The sequence below is a fragment of the Oncorhynchus tshawytscha genome, linkage group LG09 (genome assembly GCF_018296145.1).
Source record: "Oncorhynchus tshawytscha isolate Ot180627B linkage group LG09, Otsh_v2.0, whole genome shotgun sequence".
NCBI classification, from domain to species: Eukaryota; Metazoa; Chordata; class Actinopteri; order Salmoniformes; family Salmonidae; genus Oncorhynchus; species Oncorhynchus tshawytscha.
This window is the reverse complement of record NC_056437.1, coordinates 21,857,342-21,884,895: the sequence shown is the minus strand read 5'-3', so window position 1 is coordinate 21,884,895 and position 27,554 is coordinate 21,857,342. Positions and strand designations below refer to the sequence as shown.

General features: G+C 42.5%; 1 protein-coding gene across 1 annotated transcript; it reads left to right on the top strand.

The window, feature by feature from the left end:
* Window positions 1-203: 203 nt before the first annotated feature.
* LOC112259325 (polypeptide N-acetylgalactosaminyltransferase 9-like) lies at window positions 204-27,069 on the top strand. The gene is made up of 10 exons (XM_024434038.2): window positions 204-854; window positions 17,754-17,943; window positions 18,043-18,209; window positions 18,698-18,872; window positions 20,213-20,410; window positions 20,986-21,103; window positions 23,425-23,610; window positions 23,730-23,963; window positions 25,518-25,685; window positions 25,802-27,069. Exons 1-10 carry the CDS (start codon window positions 614-616, stop codon window positions 25,946-25,948), a joined length of 1,824 nt encoding a protein of 607 aa, XP_024289806.1. The 5' UTR covers window positions 204-613; the 3' UTR covers window positions 25,949-27,069.
* The last annotated feature ends 485 nt before the right edge of the window (window positions 27,070-27,554 follow it).

Below are 27,554 nucleotides of genomic sequence, written 5' to 3'. Positions count from 1 at the left end.
CTGGTAGCCTATGTCAGTCCTTTTATCTTTGCGTAACAGTCTTCATCAAGCGAGCAAGGTAACATGCGATTAAGGATTACATTCACTTCTCATTAGTAACGCCTTGGTGTTTTGTTCATGATTTTATGAAATGATCTCAAGTGGGGTGACTGAGGAGACCCAGATGAGGTATTAGCCTAGACTACACTAGCTTCTTTTGTCGTCGATTGTACTACTGACATCTGGAAACAAGCCCCGCGTTTAGCGCACTGGAGCGAGATTTACTGCCATGCTGCTAAGGAGTAAGCAATCAGTCGCTGAGTAAGCTATCAGTTGGGGGGCAGGAGTTCGCCCGAAAATATATTCTCTCTTGAACCAATTTGGAGAGGATGCCCTGGGCAATAGAATGGAAATGTGATTCTACGTTGGCTTATTGTTTTTGACAGCCTTCTTGCCCACTCTTATCGCTGCGGCGAGGATGGTGCTGAATGGACAGCTCCTTTGATGCGCGGGAGCACTGAGGTGGCTATGACGAGACTACGTGCCAATACACATACACAAAGATTGGCCATTAAACTTGGAGTGCACGTGTTATTCTTTCATGGGTAGATGCTGACGGATTCCTCTCGATTTCATGGCTGGGGCACGGCGGATAAAAACTTTGTTGACTTTAAACATCTGCGTTTTTGTGGGCATTATACTGTTCTCGATTTACTGCAGAATTCAGGATCGCTCAGAGGAATTCATGAAAAACGGCAGGACTACTGAGCAAAGATCTAACCGTAGAAATGGAAAAATCACTAACTTTGTGGACAAGCAGGCAATTCTTCAAAGGCTCGAACATCTCGAGGACGTGGTCTACCATCAATTAAACGGTAAATGATTGATTGATGTGATCATGAACATCAAGAGTCAGCTTGGTGTAACTTTATTTCACCCCATGTCAGGGCTTTATTCATGAATGGTATAGTGCTTCAAGTAAATCATGCATTTGACAGTGTTTCATGGATTTGCCACATCTCAGGTGCATCTCAGGTGCCATACAACCCAATGGGTATCGTACTTTTCTTATCTTGGAATAACTGATCAACCTGGCCTGCATCTACCTCATCCATATTTACAGTACCATTCCCAGCATCACTTTCAGCCCACATGTCTACCCTGCTTTTCAATCATCCAAAAATAACCTAGACAAAGGGCGGTTTTCCTTCCAAAATACTAGGATTATACAAGTCTAATCCATATGGAGAGTTATAGTTTGTTTTATATAACAATTAATTGTGGATCATTAAAACTATTACAGTTACACTGTGTGACTGGCCATAATGATGTATTTTTTATTAGATCAGGAGTGGCCAATACTTACTGGAAGATACTAATAAGGTGCTCATCAGCAGCTTGATTAGCTGAATCAGATGTGTGTTAGAGGACTGTCTGGAAACAAAAGCCTGCACATCCAGTCGCTCTCCATAGTTAATGTCCATGGTCCCTCTTTTTAGCACCGAAAATATTTAATAACATTCTCTTTGAGGAGTATAATTAAAATCCATTACAAAGCAGTTTAGAAGAATGGATGGTGTGTCAGCTTTAATAGATGGGTCTCAATCTTGCTCCAAACAATTGTAAAGGACAATATCACCTCTTCTTTTACTGCACAAGGACTAAGGACTAAAATTAATGAATAACAAAGTCACCCAAGAAGAAATCTCTATACCCCACTGTCCTGAGGTTATATAATAATAAATAAATAATAATACATTTCATTTGTTTACTGCTTTTCATTAGTGTTATCTCAAAGCTCTACATAGGCAAAAATACAAACAATGAATACTATTTTTTTTAACGATATAAACATCACACATTTAGAATCAAAGCAGGAAATAGCAATTCTGAATCCTAAAAGGACTTTCCAGATTAGGACTATAAAATAGAAAGTCAGTAGAAATATGTTGTTTTAAGCAGGGGTGCAACTTTCACTGGGGACGGGAGGACATGTCCCCCCCACATTCTGAAATTGCATTTTTGTCCCGCCCAGTTGTATCATTGGAATGTGATACAAAACGAAGCAACGGTGTACTTTAGGACCATGCGGACTCCTCAGAGCGCTCGAGGTAGGCTGTATGGAATGTTTATCTGGTTGGATAAAAAACAATAATAATAATGTATGTCCCCCCACTTCTAAAACCAAAGATGTGCCCCTGATTTTAAGGCCGTTTTAAAAGATCCAATTGATGAAGCAGCTCTCAGATGGTCAGGGAGAGCATTCCATAGGCAAGGAGCAAGGGAGCAGAAGGCTCTGTCCCCCATAATATGGAGACGTGTCTTGGGGACTTGAAGAAGTAGGGAGTTGTTGGAGCGAAGAGGGCGAGGTGGCTAATTTATAGAAATGAGGTCGCTGATAAAGGTGGGAGTCAATCCATTCAAGGCTTTAAACACTAGGAGGATGATTTTAAAGTCAATCCTGTAGTTAACCGGTAGCCAGTGGAGTTCAGCAAGGATGGGGGTGATGTGGGCTGACTTCTTGGTCCTGGTCAGCACTCTGGCAGCACTATTCTGGAAAGTTGTAGCCTCTGAAATGATTTAGCTGGAAAACCTTGATCAGAGCGTTGCCATAGTCGATCCAGGAGACGATGAAGGTGTGGATGAGTTTCTCTGCATCTGGCTGGGAGAGCGATGGTTTAAACCATGCAATGTTTCTTAGATGGACAAATTATGTTTTGACTGCCAAGTTACAGTGGGGAGAACAAGTATTTGATACACTGCCGATTTTTCAGGTTTTCCTACTTACAAAGCATGTCGAGGTCTGTAATTTTTTATCATAGGTACACTTCAACTGTGAGAGACGGAATCTAAAACAAAAATCCAGAAAATCACATTATATGATTTTTCAGTAATTCATTAGCATTTTATTGCATGACATAAGTATTTGATCACCTACCAACCAGTAAGAATTCCGGCTCTCACAGACCTGTTAGTTTTTCTTTAAGAATCTCTCCTGTTCTCCACTCATTACCTGTATTAACTGCACCTGTTTGAACTTGTTACCTGTATAAAAGACACCTGTCCACACACTCAATCAAACAGACTCCAACCTCTCCACAATGGCCAAGACCAGAGAGCTGTGTAAGGACATCAGGGATAAAATTGTAGACCTGCACAAGGCTGGGATGGGCTACAGGACAATAGGCAAGCAGCTTGGTGAGAAGGCAACAACTGTTGGTGCAATTATTAGAAAATGGAAGAAGTTCAAGATGATGATCAATCACCCTCGGTCTGGGGCTCCATGCAAGATCTCACCTCGTGGGGCATCAATGATCATGAGGAAGGTGAGGGATCAGCCCAGAACTACACGGCAGGACCTGGTCAATGACCTGAAGAGAGCTGGGACCACAGTTTCAAAGAAAACCATTAGTAACACACTACGCCGTCATGGATTAAAATCCTGCAGCACACGCAAGGTCCCCCTGCTCAAGCCAGCGCATGTCCAGGCCAATCTGAAGTTTGCCAATGACCATCTGGAGGATCCAGAGGAGGAATGGGAGAAAGTCATGTGGTCTGATGAGACAAAAATAGAGCTTTTTGGTCTAAACTCCACTCGCCATGTTTGGAGGAAGAAGAAGGATGAGTACAACCCCAAGAACACCATCCCAACTGTGAAGCATGGAGGTGGAAACATCATTCTTTGGGGATGCTTTTCTGCAAAGGGGACAGGACAACTGCATCGTATTGAGGGGAGGATGGATGGGGCATGTATCTCGAGATCTTGGCCAACAACCTCCTTCCCTCAGTAAGAACATTGAAGATGGGTCGTGGCTGGGTCTTCCAGTATGACAACGACCTGAAACTCACAGCCAGGGCAACTAAGGAGTGGCTGCGTAAGAAGCATCTCAAGGTCCTGGAGTGGCCTAGCCAGTCTCCAGACCTGAACCCAATAGAAAATCTTTGGAGGGAGCTGAAAGTCCGTATTGCCCAGCGACAGCCCCGAAACCTGAAGGATCTGGAGAAGGTCTGTATGGAGGAGTGGGCCAAAATCCCTGCTGCAGTCTGTGCAAACCTGGTCAAGAACTACAGGAAACGTATGATCTCTGTAATTGCAAACAAAGGTTTCTGTACCAAATATTAAGTTCTGCTTTTGTGATGTATCAAATACTTATGTCATGCAATAAAATGCAAATTAATTACTTAAAAATCATACAATGTGATTTTCTTTATTTTTGTTTTAGATTCCGTCTCTCACAGTTGAAGTGTACCTGTGATAAAAATTACAGACCTCTACATGCTTTGTAAGTAGGAAAACCTGCAAAATCGGCAGTGTATCAAATACTTGTTCTTCCCTTCTGTATATACAGTTGAAGTCAGAAGTTTACATACACCGTAGCCAAATACATTTAACCTCAGTTTTTCACAATTCCTGACATTTAATCCTTGTAAAAATGATCTGTTTTAGGTCAGTTAGGATCACCACTTTATTTTAAGAATTTGAAATGTCAGAATAATAGTAGAGAGAATCATTTATTTCAGCTTTTATTTCTTTCATCACATTCCCAGTGGGTCAGAAGTTTACATACACTCAATTAGTATTTGGTAGCATTGCCTTTAAATAGTTTAACTTGGGTCAAACGTTTCGGGTAGCCATCCACAAGCTTCCCACAATAAATTGGGTGAATTTTGTTCCGTTCCTCCTGACAGGGCTGGTGTAACTGAGTCAGGTTTGTAGGCCTCCTTGTTTGTGGGTCTCCCTCCACGCTTTTTTAGTTCTGCCCACAAATCTTCTAGAGGATTGAGGTCAGGGCTTTGTGATGGCCACTCCAATACCTTGTCTTTGTTGTCCTTTGTAAGCCATTTTGCCACAACTTTGGAAGTATGCTTGGGGTCATTGTCCATTTCGAAGACCCATTTGCGACCAAGCTTTAACTTCCTGATTGATGTCTTGAGATATTGCTTCAATATATCCACATAATTTTCCTTTCCTCATGATGCCATCTATTTTGTGAAGTGCACCAGTCCCTCCTGCAGCAAAGCACCCCCTCAACATGATGCTGCCACCCCCGTGCTTCATGGTTGGGATGGTGTTCTTCGGCTTGCAAGCATCCCCCTTTTTCCTCCAAACATAACGATGGTCATTATGGCGAAACAGTTCTATTTTTGCTTAATCAGACCAGAGGACATTTCTCCAAAAAGTACGATCTTTGTCCCCATGTGCAGTTGCAAACTGTAGTCTGGCTTTTTTATGGCGGTTTTGGAGCAGTGGCTTCTTCCTTGCTGAGTGGCCTTTCAGGTTATGTCGATATAGGACTTGTTTTACTGTGGATATAGATACTTTTGTACCGGTTTCCTCCAGCATCTTCACAAGGTCCTTTGCTGTTGTTCTGGGATTGATTTGCACTTTTCGCACCAAAGTACGTTCATCTCTATGAGACAGAACGCGTCACCTTCCTGAGCGGTATGATGGCTGCCTGGTCCCATGGTGTTTATACTTGCATACTATTGTTTGTACAGGTGAACGTGGTACCTTCAGGCATTTGGAAATAGCTGCCAAGGATGAACCAGACTTGTGGAGGTCTACAATTTTTTTTCTGAGGTCTTGGCTGATTTCTTTAGATTTTCCCATGATGTCAAGCAAAGAGGCATTGAGTTTGAAGGTAGGCCTTGAAATAAATCGACAGGTACACCTCCAATTGACTCAAATGATATCAATTAGCCTATCAGAAGCTTCTAAAGCAATGACATAATTTTCTGGAATTTTCCAAGCTGTTTAAAGGCACAGTCAGCTTAGTGTATGGAAACTTCTGACCCACTGGAATTGTGATACAGTGAATTATAAGTGCAATAATCTGTCTGTAAATAATTGTTGAACAAATGACTTGTGTCATGCACAAAGTAGATGTCATAACCGACTTGCCAAAACTATAGTTTGTTAACAAGAAATTTGTGGAGCGGTTGAGAAAACAAGTTTTAATGACTCCAACCTAAGTGTATGTAAACTTCCGACTTCAACTGTATTAGATATAAAGTTTATATATCAGTGATGAAATTCAAGCCAGATGGTGACATTTCTGCAGCAGGTTTGGTATTTGGTATTTGTGGTATTTTATTAGGATCCCCATTAGCTGTTGCAAAGCAGCAGCTACTCAACCTGGTGTCCACACAAAATATGAAACAACATAATATAGAACATTAATAGACAGCTCAAGGACAGAACTACATACATTTTTTTAAAGGCACACATAGCCTACATATCAATGCATACACACAAACTGTCTAGGTCAAATAGGGGAGAGGCGTTGTGCTGTGAGGTGTTGGTTTATCTGTGTTTTGAAACCTGGTTTGCCGTTTATTTCAGTAATATGAGACGGAACGGAGTTCCATGCAATAATGGCTCTATATATAATTTCTTGAATTTGTTCTGGATTTGGAGACTGTGAAAAGACCCCAGGTAGCATGTCTGGTGGTGTAAGTGTGTGTGTCAGAGCTGTGTGTAAGTGGACTATGCAAACAATTTTGGATTTTCAACACATTAATGTTTCTTATAAAAATAAGAAGTGATGCAGTCAGTCTCTCAGTCTCTGGCATGCATAGTATTTATAACAGCCCTCTGATTACAATGTCAAAACTGTTAATTGATTAGGAGCTGAAAAATGGTATGGTTGAGAGGGATGAGGCAAAAGGAATGGCAAATAAGTCTGGCTGCCCAACCGATTGGCAAACGTATTGCAAATTGAGAAATCATGTGACTAAACGAAATAAAAAGAAGAAGAAACTACACTATGAAATCAAGATAAATGAAATAAAGAATGATAGTAAAACGCTTTGGAGTACCTTAAATGAAATTCTGGATCAAAGGGCAAACTCAGCTTCATCATTCATTGAAACAGATTGCTCATTCATCACAAAAACAACTGATTTTGCCAACTACTTTAAATGATTTTTTAAATTGGCAAGATTAGCAAACTTACGCATAACATGCTAGCAGCAAATGCTGACACTACACATCCAAGTATATCTGACCAAATGATGAAAGACAAGCATTGTAATTTTAAATTCCGTAAAGATACTGGCTCAAATAGCCGACCAATCAGCCTGTTACCAACCCTTAGTAAACTTTTGGAAAAAATTGAGTTTGACCAGATATTATACAGTAAACTAATTGACAACAAACTTTCAGCATGCTTATAGAGAAAGACATTCAACAAGCACAGCACTTACACAAATGACTGATGATTGGCTGAGAGATTGATGATGAAAAGATTGTGGGGGTTGTTTTGTTCGACTTCAGTCTAACATGTGTTAAACTAACATGTGTTTCTCAAACTAGACACAATGTACTTGTTCTCTTGCTTAGTTGTGCACTGAGCAAGAGAGAGGGCCTCCCACTCCTCTTTCTATTCTGGTTAGAGCAGGTTTGCTGTGTTCTGTGAAGAGAGTAGTACACAGCGTTGTACGAGATCTTCAATTTCTTGGCAATTTCTCACATGGAATAGCCTTCATTTCTCAGAACAAGAGTAGACTGATGAGTTTCAGAAGAAAGTTATTTGTTTCTGGCCATTTTGAGCCTGTAACAGAACCCACAAATGCTGATGCTCCAGATACTCAACTAGTCTAAAGAAGGACAGTTTTATTGCTTCTTTAATCAGGACAACAGTTTTCAGCTGTGCTAACATAATTACAAAAGGGTTTTCTTGTAACGCTCGTCTTTGGGAGATAGAGAGGAGGACCAAGGTGCAGCGTGGTCATATTCTCTTTTAATGAAAACGAATACTCGAACAAAAACAACAAAACACGAGAACGAAATAAAAACAGTCCTGAACGGTGAAATACAAACACAGAACAGAAAATAATCACCAAAGAAACACAATAGAAAACAGGCTACCTAAATATGGTTCTCAATCAGGGACAACGATTGACAGCAGCCTCTGATTGAGAACCATACCAGGCCAAACACAGAAATAGCAAATCCTAGAAAAATTACATAGACAACCCACCCAACTCACATCCTGACCGTACTAAAACAAAGACATAACAAAAGAACTAAGGTCAGAACGTGACATTTCTAATGATCAATTAGCCTTTTAAAATGATAAACTTGGATTAGCTAACACAACATGCCATTGGAACACAGGTGTGATGGTTGCTGATAATGGGCCTCTGTACGCCTATGTAGATATTCCATAAAAAATCTGCCGTTTCCAGCTACAATAATCATTTACAACATTAACAATGTCTACACTGTATTTCTGATCAATTTGATGTTATTTTAATGGACAATTTAAAAAAAAATCTTTCAAAAACAAGGGCATTTCTAAGTGACCCCAAACTTTCAAATGGTAGTGTATGTGTTATGGCATTTCAACCTCTGCCATATCGTGGATTCAGAGCTATCTATCTAATATAACCCAAAGGGTTTTCTTTAATGGAAGTTTTTTTAATGTCAAACATGTAAAGTGTGGTGTACCGCAGGGCAGATTTCTAGGCACTCTACTCTTTTCTATTTTACCAATGACCTACCACTGGCATTAAACAAAGCATTGGTGTCCAAATATGCTGATGATTTAACTATATATGCATCAACAAACACAGCTAATGAAGTCACTCAAACCCTTAACAAAGAGTTGCAGACTGTTTTGGAATGGGTGGCCAGTAATAAACTGGTCCCGAGCATCTCTAAAATGAAGAGCATTTTATTTGGTACAAATCATTCCCTGAGTTCTAGACATCAGCTGAATCTGGGAATGAATGGCGTGGCTGTTGAAGAAGTCGAGGAGACTAAATTACTTGGCGTTACCTTAGATTATAAACTGGCCTGGTCAAAACATATAGATTCAATGGTTGTAAAGATGGGGAGAGGTCTGTTTGTAATAAAGATATGCTCTGCTTTTTTGACACCACACTCCAAAAAGCAAGTTCTGTTTATTCCAACAGTTTGCTAAGAGCTGGCAGAAAAATTATAGGTCTGCTGTTTGAACCAGTGAAGGCCGCTTTACCAGTCTTGGGTAGCGGAATTACTTTGGCTTCCCTCCAGGCCTGAGGACAAAGACTTTCCTCTATGTTCAGATTTAAAATGTGGCTATAAGGGGAACAGGAGAACATTTTAAGGACGGGTTCCTCGAATGCAGTCCTTGAGAAGATCACAAAGTTGAAATATGAATACACTACCATCCTTCCGAAATGGGTGGGCTCTTTACTTGCTAGAATGCAACAAAGTTATTTTGAACTGGGTCACAAACCACATCAATTATTAGCAAGACAGCTAAGGCATGTACCGGCATCTAGAGCTATTCACAAAATAAAAGACAAGAAGTGTAAAATAGTAACAAATCCGCAGGATATTAATAAATGCTTTGTGCAGTTTTATTCAGAGCTATATCAATCAAAATGCGAGGCTACTGATCCACAAACTATGGAACGCTTTCTCACTGAATGTGAACTTCCTAAACTAGACAGGGGGGCAGCTAATGTACTCGATGCTGGGATAACTTTAGAGAAAATTAACATAGCGATAGCACAATTTCCAAACAGCAAGGCCGCTGGGCCCATGGATATGCAATAGAATTCTATAAGAAGTACTGCGCCAGTCTAGCTCTCTACTTATGTTGCGAATGTTTAAACAATCCAAAGAAAATGCCAAACTCCCGCAAACACTGTATGAGGCTACAATAGCACTGATCTTGAAAAAAGATAGAGATTCCATGGAGATGTCGTCTTATCGCCCCGTGTCTTTAATCCCCATAGAAAACAAGGTGTTGACAAAGATATTGGCAAACCAATTAAAAAAAAAAAAATTCTGACATCATACACCCTGACCAGACAGGTTTTATCCCGGGCCGACATATATACTACAATTTGAGACGCCTTTTCAACGTAATGTATCATGATCATAAAGTTGAGGCAGTGGTAATTGCTCTTGACGCAGAGAAAGCGTTTGATCAGATTGAGTGGAAGTATATGATGACGGTTCTATAGCATTTCGGGTTTGGAAAGGAATTTAATTAATTGGATAAGAATTATTTATGCACATCCAATGGCGTCCGTGGTAACCACCCAGGAAATGTCGCAGTCATTCCGCCTGCGAAAGCGAATTGGGAAATGAAAATGTATCAGCTTAAACAAAATACAGATTTTTGGAAAACTCTGCCTATCTCCTTGGTTGGTCGTATAAACGCTATTAAAATGGTTGTCCTGCCCAGGTTTCTTTACCTCTTCCAATGTCTACCCAAATTCATACCACAAAGCTATTTTAAGACACTGGATTCAATAGTAATTCCATTTTTATGGGATAACAAGGCAGCCAGAAATTCAAAGAAGCATTTATGCAAGTACAAGATAGAGGGGTGCTTTGGCCTTCCTCACTTCAAACTGTATTATTGGGCTGCTAATCTGAATATTGTGTCTTTCTGGAGGGAAAGTTTACCTGGCATGCGACAGAATGATATGCCTTCATGGCTTTTGATTGAGCAGGCCTCCTGTCAAGGTTCCTCACTCCTGGCACTTGTTAATAGTCCATCATATGTGAAAAAAGCCACTTATGACTCTAATCCAGTCATTTGTCATACTCTTAGGATCTGGAAACAGATTAAGTATTTTCTTAACATACCCACTGTATACATTGACAGCCCGATTTGCCTGAATCACGCTTTCTACCCTGCATTGGATGAGGGAGAAGGGGTGGAGGGAGAAGAGGCTCACAACAATTGGTAACTTATGCATCGATGGTCAGTTAGCTTCATTTCAACAACTTACATGATAAGTTTAACATACCAACAACACATTTTTTCAGATACCTCCAAATCAGGAATTTCTTCAGGACACATATCCCACAGTATGGCATTAAGCCAAATAGTCCTACATTAGATAGCTTGATCCTTGTCAAACCCCATTCAAAAGGGTCGGCCTCTAGACTGTATGATGTGCTACAGGCCCACATAGAGGTATCCACAGACACTATTAAAAGGGCTTGGGAACAAGAACTTGGTTCAGAAATCCCAGATGAGGACTGGGTAGAAGCTCTCAGGAATATTAACCACAGTTCAGTGAATACCAGACACAACCTTGTACAGTTTAAGGTGATACACAAGTTACATTACTCAAAAGTAAAAGTGCATAAAATATTCCCGGACACCTCACCACTGTGGGAGAGATGCAAGCAGGATGAGGGGACGTTGACCCACTTATTTTGGACATGTCCTAAGTTACATGCTTACTGGGCTCTCATTTTTGATTACTTATCTTCAATAGAGTTCTAGACCCAGACCCATTGATTGCTCTGTTTGGTACAGTTGATGGGAATAACCAGGAGGAAAGGCTGTCTCTTTTTGTACTCTACAAACAAAAAGACTCATATTGCAATGTTGGAAATTGGAGAATGTACCTACCTTTGAAATGTGGTTACAGGATTTAGGGAATGTAATACACATGGAAAAGATTTGATACAATACCTCCAATAGAAGTCCAATGTTTTACAAAATATGGCAGCTGATACTGGATACATTTTTTATCTGTTATTTTACCAGGTAAGTTGACTGAGAACACATTCTCATTTACAGCAACAACCTGGGGAGTAGTTACAGGGGAGAGGAGGGGGATGAATGAGCCATTTGTAAACTGGGGACTATTAGGTGATCATGATGGTATCAGGGCCAGATTGGAAATTTAGCCAGGACACCGGGGTTAACTACTCTTATAATAAGTGCCATGGGATCTTTAATGACCTCAGGGAGTCAGGACACCTGTTTAATGTCCCATCCAAAAGACAGCACCCTACACAGGGCAATGTCCCTAATCAATGCCCTTGGGATATTCTTTTAGACCAGAGGAAAGGGTGCCTCCTAGTGGCCCTCAAACACCACTTTCAGCAGCATCTGGTCTCCCATCCAGGGACGGACCAGGACCAAACCTGCTTAGCTTCAGAACAAGCCAGCAGTGGTATGCAGGGTGGTGTGGTCTCATTGGGTTGATGATCCGCTGTACTCCACACAATATTTATTTTTGGCTTAACTACACTACTTGTAATGACTATATGCTGTATTTTTATACCTGTACCACCTAATAGGATTTTGTTTTATTTTACATATGTCTGAGTTAAGTTTTGTTTTGTCCTCTAAATTAGCCATCCCATTCAACAGTACAATTAATGTAAATGTCTGTATTGCTGTCTTTTTAAAATTATTTTATTTTATTGGAAAATAATAAACATATTATTTAAAAAAAATGTGGCTATAGAGTCAGCTACCATCCTCAGTAGCTTTCCATCTAAGTTGTCAATGCCAGGAGGTTTGTCATAACAATTTTTCCAACTATCCCACACTAACTTTGCAAATTCCAACTTGCAATGCTTTTCTTTAATTTTTAATTTTTTTTATGCATGAATACAATGGCTTACAGTTCGTTATTGGCATTTCCTGCCTAAATTTGCCCACTTTGCCAATTAAGAAATTGTCATGCATAGGTGTAATAGGTGGCAGGGAAGTCAGGCGCAGGAGAATCAAATGGAGTGTAAAATGGAGTCTTTTAATAAAGTCCACGGAGTATGCTCCATAACACTCTAAGTACATAAACACAAAACATGGGTACGAGGACCCGACGTGCACCTATACAAACAATCACACTACACTGACAATAACAATCTCTGACAAAGACATGAGGGGAAACAGAGGGTTAAATACACAACAGGTAATGAATGGGATTGACAACAGGTGTGTGGGAAGACAAGACAAAACCAATGGAAAATGAAAAAAGGATCAATGATGGCTAGAAGACCGGTGACGTCGAACGCCGAGCACCGCCCGAACAAGGAGAGGCAACGACTTCGGTAGAAGTCGTGACAGAAATCCTTAAAATAATTGGCAACATCAAATAGTTTTGTGATGAATAAGCCATCTGATTCAATGAAAGATGGAGTTGAATTTGTCTTTCCGACAATAATTTCATTTAAAGTACTCCAATATTTTTATATCATTGATCGTGGCTTCATAATACAGTTTCTTCTTCTTTTTGTTGAGTTTAGTCACATCAGTTCTCAATTTGCAGTAAGTCAGCCAGTCAGATGTGTAGCCAGACTTATTATCCACTCCTTTTGCCCCCATCTCTTTCAACGATACAGTTTAACATCCCTCATCAATCCATCAATCCATGGAGCCTTAACAGTTTTAACAATCAGTTTTTTAACAGGTGCATGTTTATCAATAATTGAAAGAAGCAATTTCATAAATTCAAGCATTTCACACATATTATTTAGATACTGACTGTTCACACTTGGTGGCCTATAGCAACACCCCAAAAGAAAATCCTTTAGATGGGCCAAGTGAACCTGCAACCACAACACTTCAATAACACTTGACATAAGATCTTCTCTAAGCATTACAGTGATATGTCTCTATATACAGCAACACCTCCCCCATAAGCATTTCTGTCTCTTCTGTAGATGTTATATCATTGTATTGCTACTGCTGTATCATCAAATTAATTATTTAAGTGTTACGGTTTTCTTCCGTCGAAGGAGAGTCGGACCAAAATGCAGCGTGGTTAATAATATACATCTTTAATGAATATGAATACGAAATGATTCAAAAACAACAAACGGAACGTGAAAACCTATACAGCCTATCTGGTGAATACAAAACACTGAGACAGGAACAATCACCCACAAACACACAGTGAAACCCGGGCTACCTAAATATGGTTCCCAATCAGAGACAACGATAATCACCTGACTCTGATTGAGAACCGCCTCAGGCAGCCATAGACTTTCCTAGACAACCCTACTCAGCCACAATCCCAATACCTACTAAAACCCCAATACAAAAACACACCACAAAATAAACCCATGTCACACCCTGGCCTGACCAAATAAATAAAGAAAACACAAAATACTAAGACCAAGGCGTGACAGAACCCCCGCCCCCAAGGTGCGGACTCCCGGCCGCACACCTAAACCATAGGGGAGGGTCCGGGTGGGCGTCTGTCCACGGTGGCGGCTCCGGCTTGGGACGTGGACCCCACTCCAACCAAGTCTTAGTCCCCCTGTAACGCGTGCTTTGATTGGCGACCCTCGCCGCCGACCTTGGCCTAATAACCCTCACCAAGGACCCCACTGGACTGAGGAGCAGCTCGGGACTGAGGTGGAAGCTCGGGACTGAGGGGAAGCTCGGGACTGAGGGGTAGCTCGGCACTGAGGGGAAGCTCGGCACTGAGGGGAAGCTCGGCACTGAGGGGAAGCTCGGCACTGAGGGGAAGCTCGGCACTGAGGGGAAGCTCGGCACTGAGGGGAAGCCCAGTACTGAGAGGAAGCCCAGTACTGAGAGGAAGCTCAGGCAGGTAGTAGGCTCTGGCAGATCCTGGCTAGCTGGTGGTTCTGGCAGATCCTGGCTGACTGGCGAATCCTGGCTGACTGGCTGATCTGGAAGATCCTGGCTGACTGGCGGATCTGGAAGATCATGGCTGACTGGTGGCTCTGGCTGCTCTGGCTGCTCCATGCAGACTGACAGCTCTGGCTGATCTATGCAGACTGGCAGCACTGGCAGCTCCATGCAGACTGGCAGCTCTGGCTGCTCCATGCAGACTGGCAGCTCTGGCTGCTCCATGCAGACTGGCAGCTCTGGCTGCTCCATGCAGACTGGCAGCTCTGGCTGCTCTGGCTGCTCCATGCAGACTGGCAGCTCTGGCTGCTCCATGCAGACTGGCAGCTCTGGCTGCTCCATGCAGACTGGCAGCTCTGGCTGCTCCATGCAGACTGGCAGCTCTGGCTGCTCCATGCAGACTGACAGCTCTGGCTGCTCCATGCAGACTGACAGCTCTGGCTGCTCCATACAGACTGGCAGCTCTGGCTGCTCCATGCAGACTGGCAGCTCTGGCTGCTCCATGGAGACTGGAAGTTCTAGCTGCTCCATGCAGACTGGCAGCTCTGGCTTCTCCATGCAGATTAGCAGCTCTGGCTGCGCTAAACAGGCGGGAGTATCCGGCAGCGCTGGAGAGGAGGAAGGCTCTGATAGCGCTAGACAGGCGGGAGACTCCGGCAGCGATGGAGAGGAGGAAGGCTCTGGCAGCGCTAAACAGGAGGGAGACTCCGACAGCGCTAAACAGGCGGGAGACTCCGACAGCGCTGGAGAGGAGAAAGGCTCTGGCAGCGCTGAACAGGCGAGGCGCACTGAAGGCCTGGTGCGTGGTACTGGCACTGGTGCTACTGGGCCGAGGACACGCACAGGAAGCCTGGTGCGGGGAGCTGCCACCGGAGGACTGGTGTGTGAAGGTGGCACAGGATGGACCGGACCGTGAAGGTGTACTGGATAGCCTGAGAGCAGGACTGGCACAGGACGTGCAAGGCTAGGTAGGTACACAGGAGGCCTAGTGCGTGAGGCTGGCACACTCTTCACCAGCCGACTAACACGCACCTCAGGACGAGTATGGAGCGCTGACCCAGGTGCCATCAAATCCCCGACACGCTCCGTCGGGCGAATATCGTATCTAAAGCACCAAACTAGCAACTCCCTCATAACTCTCTCCTCCACTTTCCCCATTAACTCCTTCACAGTCTCTGCTTCACTCACCTCCAACACCGGCTCTGGTTCTGGTCTCCTCCTTGGCTCCTCACGATAAACAGGGGGAGTTGGCTCAGGTCTGAACCCTGACTCTGCCACACTCTCCCTGAGCCCCCCCCCCCAATAAACTTTTGGGGCTGACTCTCGGGCTTCTTTCTGCGCCGCCGTGCTTTTCTCTTCAACTCCATTCTCCCATAGCCCTCCTCGCACTGCTCCAGCGAATCCCAGGCGGGCTCCGGCACTCTCTCTGGGTCGACCGCCCACCTGTCTATTTCCTCCCAAGTCGTATAATCCAACCTTGGTTGCTCCTGCTGCCGCTGCCTGTCACCACGCTGCTTGGTCCTGGTGTGGTGGGTGATTCTGTTACGGTTTTCTTCCGTCGAAGGAGAGTCGGACCAAAATGCAGCGTGGTTAATAATATACATCTTTAATGAATATGAATACGAAATGATACAAAAACAACAAACGGAACGTGAAAACCTATACAGCCTATCTGGTGAATACAAAACACTGAGACAGGAACAATCACCTACAAACACACAGTGAAACCCGGGCTACCTAAATATGGTTCCCAATCAGAGGCAACGATAATCACCTGACTCTGATTGAGAACCGCCTCAGGCAGCCATAGACTTTCCTAGACAACCCTACTCAGCCACAATCCCAATACCTACTAAAACCCCAATACAAAAACACACCACAAAATAAACCCATGTCACACCCTGGCCTGACCAAATAAATAAAGAAAACACAAAATACTAAGACCAAGGCGTGACACTAAGTGAGTCTCAGAAATGGCTAATATATGAATGTTATCTGATGTTAGCATATAATACTGAAAAGAGCAAGCAAGGTAAGAGAAAAAAAATGTACATTCAGTTGTCCATTAATCAATTAATTTATATTTTTGTCACCTTGACCTGTGATTTTTGTCACTTTCACCTGTGACAGAGAGTCACCACTGACCTCAACGGTACTCCAGCCGGCCTTGGTCTTTGTCACGGTAGCTAGCAAGGTAGATTATGCTGTTACTCCTCGCAGTTCCAGACAGAGCAGGTCACAGGGAAGATTGAAAACAACAAACAGCAGGGATCTAGGCAGCCACAAAACCCGGGCTTTCCACGATCACCGCCACAATGGCTAACCGCGTTGCGGGCTGTGTTCAAGCCCTCAAGAAAACCCAGCTAGCTTGATATGCAACTAGCTAGCTGCAACACATAGCTGCAATGCCAAATAGCTCATCAGACCTGTCCTTGATTGGCAGGATCACTGAACGGAGATTAGCAGTCCCAGCAACTGATGCTAACTGCGTCGCGGGATCCAAAGGGTTTGACTATTAAGGATGTAGGATCATAATTTGATCACTCTTTTGTAGCTGAGAATTTTCCTGAACTGCAGGATATGCAGATGAGCTTCGGGATTTACATAAATTCTCTGAAAACCCGCACTAACACACGGTTATATTAACAGTATTGCACTGTTCACGTAGCCTACTTTTGGCCAGCTAATGGCCTAACCACCGGTCAAGCAACATTATGGAATAAATGTTCAAATCCTGTTGCTGCAGGATTATTTTACTGTGACAATATAGGTCAAATTAAGATCCTACATTTGTATACCACATTTACAGATTAATCTTCAGGATCCAATGTGGTGTCTGATCCATTTGCTTTCTAAAATCCACCTCAAGGGACAAGCGAATTTAATCAATTAATTAATTCAATAATTAAGATTGGACCATGTCACTTTGACACTTATTATCAGTGTTTAAATGCATAATCAGTTCAGAAATTGGATTAGCAAGATGCCAGGTCCTGCTGTACTACTGACAGTATAAGATATTCTACTCACATTACAAGTCAATCATCCTGTCCCCTTGTTGTGTATTCCTCTCCACTAGTAGAGTCTAGATAAAGAATAATAATAACAACATTGAGCTTCCTTCTACCTGGCTCTCCTCTTTGTCAGTCAGACTGGGAGTTTCTGAAGATGATTTTAAGTATTATTTCATCCAACGGCATCCTATCTTTAACAGGGAAGGTGCTGGAGTCAGTCAGTAGACATGTCAATTATTTCCCCTGTCTACACTTCTATTGCCAACTCTCCAATTCATCTAGATGCTCACATTTGGTTTAGTTTCTCAACGGGAAAGAGACGGCTCAAATGATTGACGAATTGAGATGAAAGGTGTAACAGCTTGCTGGCAGCAAAATGAGTCTAACATTATCCTCTGAATTTCCACAGGGCTGGGAAAGCCGGTTGGATTGCTGGAGGGACAAATGGGTCTGAGACAGGGGCAGGCCAGGAACCCTGCAACCCTGAGAAACCCTGTCCGTGACCCAGATGGGGGAAAGTACAAAGATTATGGCTACAATGCACAGCTGAGCAATCAAATCCCTCTGGATAGATCCATTCCCGACTACAGGCCGAAAAAGTAGGTCCTAAACCCTGCCCTCACAGCTTGAAAACAAAGAAGATAACATTTGAGTTTAGGGAACTGATGTGACAGCTTCTCACTAAATTGTGTTGACAGGTGCAAGCTGATGACTTACCCAGAAGACCTCCCTCAGATGACGGTGGTATTCATCTTTGTAAACGAGGCCTTGTCTGTGATCCTACGGTCAGTCAACAGCCTGGTCAATCACACACCTGCATACGTCCTCAAGGAGATCATCCTGGTGGACGACAACAGTGACAGTGGTAACTCAAGGGCTTTTCCAGTGCGCGTGTGTATATATGTGTGTGGACGTGTTTAACTATACTTGTAGGGACCACAAGAATTGTAAACTAATAAAAATTGGACCATCTGGGGAGATTTTGGTAGTCCCCACAAAGTCAAATGCTATTTCTAAGGGGTTTAGGGTTAAGGTTAGAATTAGGTTTAGGGTTAGGAGCTAGGGTTAGTTTTAGGGTTAGGCGCTAGGTTTAGATTTAGGGTTTGGGTTAAGGTTAGGTTTTGGTGTTAAGGTTAGGGTTTGGGTTATGGTAATGTTTAGGGTTAGTGGTTAGTGGGTTGTGGGTTGTCCCCACAAGGTTAGTTATACAAGACTGTGTGTGTGTGTGTGTGTGTGTGTGTGTGTGTGTGTGTGTGTGTGTGTGTGTGTGTGAGGGTGAGTGAGAGAGACCTACCTGAAACTATTGTTGTCTAGTTTTTGCTCCAACACTTGATTCTTTGTTTGTTTTTTCAGTGGACCTAAAGCTGAACCTGGATCAGTATGTGAATAAGAATTATCCAGGCCTAGTGAAAATTGTCAGAAATAGCAGACGAGAGGGACTTATACGGGCCAGAATCCTTGGATGGAAAGCAGCCACTGCACCAGTTGTTGGCTTCTTTGACGCACATGTTGAGTTCAACACAGCATGGTGAGAAAGAGATTCTCATTTTCCCACAGATTGAAAAGGAGTTTAAAATAATCTCATGCATTATCAATCAATCAGATGCAGATTCTTCCCAACATTGCGGTGCAACACTCATATGTCCTCCAATATGTAGCAACATACTGTACTATTATAAGCCTGGAATTCATTACCTGCTGATAGAGTTTGTGCATCTGAGTCTTAAGACAGTCTGACAGAACAAGAGCACTCTTATTTGCATATCAGAGGTATTCCTTTCCTTCAGTAATGGAAAGACAAGGAGGTACAGTAGTCACTGCAATCCATCTTCACCACGCCACTTTGGAAAGAGCAATTCATTCAGGAAAAGTTACACTAACTCTCAGAGGTTATCCCTATTTGTTCTAAAATGATATTGCAGCTGTGAAATGTAGAATCCTTATTTGCACTCTTTGCTAATGTTATGACCGCATTGGAAAATTCTCTCTGAATGCATCAGTAAATTAGTTTGACACTTAAAAAACAGAACCATGTGTCCCATGTGAGGCCATCAGCCTGAGCGTTTCACTACAGCCGTAATACAGAGAACTGCTAGCTACATACATTAATATTGATTTGGTTTTGATCTCTGGAACAGGCGTGAAATGGGAAAGGAGGTGTCAAGTGTAAGGAAAGATGAGAAGTGCACCTCCCTCTGCTAGCAGTGAGACGTCAGGATGTTTTGATGATGATGAAATATTTGAACAGACTGCGGTGGTCCCGTTTTCCATCTGGGAACAGATGAGATGACAGAAACATGATTTACTGTCATGAAACCCCCAGTTTGAAAATGTTGCAGATTTAAAGCTCATTTCCTGCAATTCTACATATTTTGCGTGTTCCGTATCTTGTGTGTTGACATGATACCTGGCTGACTCAGCAAAATCAATGGGGTCCCCTGGCAAGGCTCCTGGGCAATTAATCTGGCCAATGTGGCTATGATACATAGCCTACAAGATGAAGATAAGTTAGGCCTACCTATCTAACATGAGCTAGTTGATTAAATGGACATTTTTGACAGGCTATAAATAGCTCTCTAAGGTCTGTCAGAGAATGACATAACAAGAGGAAAACTGCCCATGCCTACCACATTGTGAAATTGCACCCTGTTCATGGTACAATTAAAACGCTCAACAGCAGTAAGTTGAAAGCCTGACTGAGTTCCTAAAAACATCCGTATTGACCCTGTTCTGGGTCTGGATCCGGACTACTTGTTGAGTATGGTTGATATTTTACAGTTACCAGTAAACATCTCACACTCCTGATATTACAACATTTATAGAGGTATAACATGTAACTAAAATGTGTCTCCTTTCCTCCTTTGATAGGGCAGAGCCAATCCTAACAAGAATAAGGGAGGATCGAACACGTATTATTCTGCCGTCGATCGACAACATCAAGCACAACACGTTTGAGGTGCAGCAGTATGCTAACGCAGCCCATGGCTACAACTGGGGCCTGTGGTGTATGTACATCATACCCCCTCAGGCCTGGCTGGACAGAGGAGATCAGACGGCCCCCATCAGGTATGGGGAAAAATATATATCTTAGATATTATTGGGGGCTATAAGGGCACAAGGCGAGACCCAGATGCAGACACGGGAGGCAGATGGTTTGAGTCTTTGATATTTATTATGATCCAAAAGGGTAGGCAAGAGCATGGTCGTGGACAGGCAAAAGGTCAAAACCAGTTCAGAGCCCAGGAGGTACAGAGTGGCAGACAGGTTCGAGGTCAAGGAAGGCAGAATGGTCAGGCAGGTGGGTACAGAGTCCAAAAACAGGTAGGAGACAAAACCGGGAGGACTAGCAAAAAGAGAATAGAAAAAGCAGGAACATACAAGACAAACTGGCACAGAGAGACAGGGATAAATACACCGGGGAAAATAAGCAACACCTGGAGGGGGTGGAGACAATCACAAGGACAGGTGAAACAGATCAGGGCGTGACAGGGGGCAGGTGCTTTGGCAGCACTCTGGTGCAATACTCTGATGTATGTTGTTTTACTGTAAAGGGCTTGAAAAATATGTTCTTAAAATATACAATATTTTACAACTCGCTTTTGTACTGGGCAGTTATACAAGATGTGATTTCTCCTGTTCAGGACCCCTGCCATGATTGGCTGTTCCTTTGTGGTGAACAGAGAATACTTTAGAGAGATTGGCCTTCTAGACCCAGGCATGGAGGTGTATGGAGGAGAGAACATTGAGTTGGGCATGAGGGTAAGTTTCTAAGTGGTACATGCTTAAACTAAGAACTGAGGAAAAGTTGTGTAAAGTAATCCGTTAGTTTAAGCTTGGTAAAATGCAAACCCTGTGATCCATGATGTGTTAGCCTAGTACAAATATATTATAGAGCGAGAAAATCATTAGGTCTTTGTGACTGGAGAGTTTAAGTGTTTGTGTGCTGGAAGTCATGAATGAAGTTCAATTAAGCTCCGTCACAGTAAAAAGGATGTGGGTGTGATTTAATTTGAACGTAAACTACAGCAAATTATTCTATTGATTTTGGCCTCATTTTCATTTGAGTGATCCAAATAGATTTCAAAATCTTTTTAAACGGGATCAGCTGCCATTATCTGAAGTATGATTCAAAACAAGTTCAGTTTTACTAGTGAGCACAATGGAAAAATCCATCCTATCATTGACACGAGGAGGTCCAAAAATAACTTAATTCTGATCGTTTCCGGTGATTTGACATCAATGTCTTGTTATTGAAACATATGGGGCTGTTCTGACTAATTTCTCTCCCTTCATGTTGCAATCATGTTTTCTGTGTGGCTCTGCTGAGAACATTAAGTAGTCATTAGGCTCTAAGCATACAGGGAGACCAGTTGGCATGAATATGGATGAAAGTTATCCTGCACCATGGCACCTGGTATTCTGCTGAATAACAAAAACATGCCCTTGTAGTGCACCAAAAACATTTGTCAAGTGATTTGTGAATTCTTTATTTCACAAAAGGCCTGTACCCAGGATTCCTTTACTCTGCAATACTATTACTGAGATAGTTTAATGTTTTTGGGAGAGGACTATTTTGGTTTTATAGACAGTCAAAAAGTCTGCAGTGACATTGGTGTGGAAGTTGTGTCCCAGTTTGAGAATTTAATGTGATCCAGAACTCTGCAGTCACCTACCAGCGTCCCACTGGCACACAGGCTGGTTCGTTGGCATATTTTACACTTCATTGCCCCAGACATGATCGTTATGACGTGAGAGGCATTGTGTGGGAAACAAGAGGACACACAGGAGACAGCAGGAGAGAGATGGATGTGGAGAGAGGGAGGGGTACGGAGAGGAGGAGAAGAGCCCATGTTTGCACCTATTACTGTCAGCGGGGAATAAAATTCAAAAAATGTGGTCCAGGTAGAAGAGACAGTGGGAGTGGAAGAGGGAGACAGCACAACAATAAATGAGAGAGAGTTGATTGTATCAAAAGAGATTTAAGCCATATAATACTATTGTGAGGTACCTCTCAGAGCTGTGCTCACAGCGCTGGAGTATGGAGAGGTACTCTAAAAAACAACTCTCTGTGATGTGCTCACATCGTTGGAGTATGGAGAGGTACTCTAAAAAACAACCCTCTGTGATGTGCTCACAGCGCTGGAGTATGGAGAGGTACTCTAAAAAACAACCCTCAGTGATGTGCTCACAGCGTTGGAGTATGGAGAGGTACTCTAAAAAACAACTCTCTGTGATGTGCTCACAGCGCTGGAGTATGGAGAGGTACTCTAAAAAACAACTCTCTGTGATGTGCTCACAGTGTTGGAGTATGGAGAGGTACTCTAAAAAACAACTCTCTGTGATGTGCTCACAGTGTTGGAGTATGGAGAGGTACTCTAAAAAACAACTCTCTGTGATGTGCTCACAGCGCTGGAGTATGGAGAGGTACTCTAAAAAACAACTCTCTGTGATGTGCTCACAGCGCTGGAGTATGGAGAGGTACTCTAAAAAACAACCCTCAGTGATGTGCTCACAGCGTTGGAGTATGGAGAGGTACTCTAAAAAACAACTCTCTGTGATGTGCTCACAGCGCTGGAGTATGGAGAGGTACTCTAAAAAACAAGTCTCTGTGATGTGCTCACAGCGCTGGAGTATGGAGAGGTACTCTAAAAAACAACTCTCTGTGATGTGCTCACAGCGCTGGAGTATGGAGAGGTACTCTAAAAAACAACTCTCTGTGATGTGCTCACAGCGCTGGAGTATGGAGAGGTACTCTAAAAAACAAGTCTCTGTGATGTGCTCACAGCGCTGGAGTATGGAGAGGTACTCTAAAAAACAAGTCTCTGTGATGTGCTCACAGCGCTGGAGTATGGAGAGGTACTCTAAAAAACAACTCTCTGGCAACACCACCAGCACAGTATAATACACACAATAAAGTGACCCTTTGTCTGAAAAATGTCCAAGCAATTGTGGGCAGTTGCCTCTGCAACTCTCTCAACAAGATTTATTTTTAGAATACAATACTATATTGCTATTGTGCTCAGTGCAGGCTTTGGTCTTTCTTTATTTTTCTTTCTTGAACTGTCTATGTTATTGCTTAGGTATGGCAGTGCGGAGGGAGTATGGAGGTTTTACCTTGTGCTCGGGTGGCACACATTGAACGCACCAAGAAACCCTACAACAACGACATTGATTACTATGCCAAGCGCAATGCCTTGAGGGCAGCCGAGGTATGGATGGATGACTACAAATCCCATGTATACATGGCCTGGAATATCCCCATCAATGTAAGTCTAGTGTAGTTCCCTAAACGGGAACAATATTTTACAGCTCAATTGCGTCTACTAACTTCTGATCTTAATTGGTCATTGTTTTTGGTGCTGTGAATTGTTTTCTAACAAATCAGAACCCTGGGGTTGATTTTGGAGATGTTTCTGAGAGAATCGCCTTGAGGAAGAAATTACAATGTCGCAGTTTCCAGTGGTACTTGCAGAATGTGTATCCAGAGATGCGAGTGTACAACGACACCATCACCTACGGTGAGGTGCGGAACAGCAAGGCCGGTGGCTATTGCTTAGACCAAGGACCAGATGATGACAGCAGTCCAATTCTCTACCCGTGCCATGGCATGACATCTCAGGTCAGGGGATCTTATGCTGTTTAACTATAAATTTTTTTTTTTTTTTTTTTACTGTGACACAAGTAGGGTATATTCCAGGATTCTTCCTGTTTAGATGTAGCTGGGGGAAAATATGATCTTCTGGCTTTCTCTTACACAAGCGCTTACATTAGAAAACGTAAATCACTTCCGCCCCCTCACACAAAACCACAATACATCATCCATCCCTGCACTTTTGCTTTCAAGCCCTTCCATTGTTCATCTCACAGTGGTTGTTTGTGATGTTATCTAGCTTGCTTTAGCATGGCATTTCTGTGAATTCCAAATGAATATGCTTGACAGAAGCCAATTATACACTGTAAGGTTAGGCTATCCCTCTACTCAGAATAGTGCAGCAGCACCTGTGATGGGCTCTAACATCCTCTCTGGCATCTAGTTTCCTGAGTGTTGTTCACTATGAATAATTAAACCCTGGCTTCTGTAATCACCCGTGCCCTTCACTGTGAATGGATTGAAGCTAACGTGTGGCTTATGAAATTAAATATTAGGAGTTGTGTGCAATTAACACGGCAGATAGGATCACTGGGTGTCATTTATCAAACATGCACTCAAAACAAAGGTATGTGTGGTCCATTAAACTCATAAACAATTGAGCTTTCCCCTGCATGGAACATACAGTCAACGCCATATATACAATGCATTCGGAAAGTATTCAGACCCCTTGACTTTTTCCACATTTTGTTACATTACAGCCTTATTCTAAAATGAATGAAATAACCCCCCCCATCAATCTACACACAATACCCCATAATGACAAAGTGAAATGATTGCAATAAACGGAAATACCTTATTTACATAAGTATTCAGACCCTGTCTGGTGGACGAGGGAGGAGGGCGGACACCAAGTCTATGTGAGGGAGTGTCACGCTCATCACAGGCTTTGGGCCATTACTCAGGTAAAACTTGAAAATGTCATGGCTTGTGGGGAAACAAGGATTCCTGCTATGAGGATCTGCTATGAGACTCGAAATTGAGCTCAGGTGCATCCTGTTTCCATTGATCATCCTTCATGTTTCTAAAACTTGATTGTGGTCCACCTGTGGTAAATTCAATTAATTAGACATGATTTGAAAAGGCACACACCTGTCTATATAAGGTTCCACAGTTGACAGAGTATGTCAAAGCAAAACCAAGCCATGGGGTTGAAGGAATTGTCCGTAGAGCTCCGAGACAGGATTGTGTCGAGGCTCAGATTCAAATCCAATCCAAAATGCTGGAGTATAATTTTGCTTTACTGTCCAAATACATATGGTGTTGATACCTGCACACATTCCTGTGATACCAAGGATACATTATCATTAGCTATTATTTCAGCCAATTACACAGCAAATATTTCAAGAGGCACTATTACTTACCTTTGTACTCAATGCGTCAAGAATGATCTTTCTCATGAGACAGCTCAAGTATTATGTACACAATTGTGTCCAACGACTATATGGGTGCTTGCATAGGAAGAATTTGTGTACAACCTTTTATATTGACGTTTACCGGGCATTGACGTGATTTTTTTTTTAGCTGGCCCGTTACACCTCAGCGGGGCTTCTGCAGCTAGGTCCCCTGGGCTCCACTACGTTCCTGCCCAACACCAAGTGTCTGGTGGATGAGGGACGAGGGAGGACGCCAAGTCTAAATAAATGTGAGGGAATGTCACGCTCATCACAGAGGCTTTGGGACTTTACTCAGGTAAAAAATGTCATGGCTTGTGGGGGGGGGGGGAAACAAGGAATCCTGCCTGCCAAATCTATATTGCCTGTTCATACTGTAATAATAATCACCGCTTGTTCCTCTTCCCTCTGTAGAATGGCCCAATAATCAGCAGAGACACTGGTCGTTGTTTGGAAGTAGAGATGTTCAGAGAGGCCAGCTTCGGCCTGCGCCTGGTGGTCCAGAGGTGCTCTGGTCAGAAGTGGACTATTAGGAACTGGATCAAACCTCCACGACACTGAGGGTGGTCTCACACTCAAAAGGAGGTACACCATGTACAGGCCAGCTGATGTCTACAAAGGGACATGGGATCCTTAACTTGTAGCACTTGTACTATCCTCTTCACAAAGATTGTGTTCCTTTGGATTGAGGCTATAGACTCTGTTGTCTGTCCCTTTAAAGGTCAAGGAATTTCAAAAGCATCTTAACACCAACCTTCAACATCTCAAGCACTTCACGACCAAGTCATCACAAAGAATGGAGGATACATATCCCTACGAAGAACCATAGAATGTACCATATCCACTACAGAGATTCTCTAAGACAATGAGATTTGTGGTCTGTGATACTGAAGGATTTAGTATAAACGCACAGCAAAATCAATGGTGTACATTTAACTATGAAATGTAAAATTTACACTATTTTCAGTGAAGACATGAGTGTCATTGAACTGGTGTTCAGTTAACACTTATGAAAGTGTTAAAGATTTAACACTGTTGCAGTGCTCCCCATTCAACTCTTAAAGTGTTCAAATGAACTTGATTGTGGTGTTTGCATAGCTCTATTGTAGAAAAATACGCAACAGTGTAAAACATAACACTTGGTTTAGAGCAGGGCTTTCCAGCCCTGTACCTGGACACCTACCGTCCTCTCGATTTTTGCGACAACCCTAATCTGGTGCACCTGATTCTAATAATTATCTGGTTTATAAGATGAATCAGGTTAGTTACAACTGGGGTTGGAGCGAAAACCTACAGGAGGGTAGCTCTCCAGGAAAAGGGTTAGACAGCCCTGATTTAGAGTAAACTGGACTCCCTTTGCTTTGTGCTGATGCTGTTACACTTTCTCAGTGTAAGAAATTAACAACTGTTACAGTATATCATTTTTGGATTTTAACACTGTTTGGTGTAAAGCCTAATTTGCATATTTATTTGAGTGAATTGTAGAGTTACTACCCATGACTGTATTTGTTAGTGATTTGTTAGGTTATTTAATTATTTCATTTTAAAGGCATGTGGCTTTCACCAAGTGAGTACCTAGGCAAATGCAATCATTACAATTTTACTCTATGACAATACAATACATACAGTGAGCTCCAAAAGTATTGGGACAGTGGCAAACATGTTGTTATTTTGGCTCTGTACTCCAGCACTTTGGATTTGAAATGATACAATGGCTATGAGGTTAAAGTGCATACTGTCAGCTTTAATTTTATGCTATTTGGATGCATTTGCTGTTTTTTTGGTTGTGTTTCAGATGATTTTGTGCCCAATAGAAATTAATGGTAAATAGTGTATTGTCATTTTGAATTATTTTATTGTAAATAAGAGTGGTGTTGTAGTACTCAAGACAGTCCGTTTTCGAGACCACATATTGAGTGTCTCAGTCTTGTCTCGATATCGGATATATTTGTACTAGGTCTTGACTCGGTCTTGGACAGTGAGGACTCCTAATTTCTTCCCGAGGCCAGCTGAGACCAGCGGATTAAAAAGCTTCCATTCAGTCAGCGCATAAAACCGCTTTGCCAGGCCAAATATATACACTTCTTTTTTGAAACACGAATACAGTGCCTTGCAAAAGTATTAGTACATGAGTGTTTTTCCTATTTTGTTGCATTACAACCTGTAA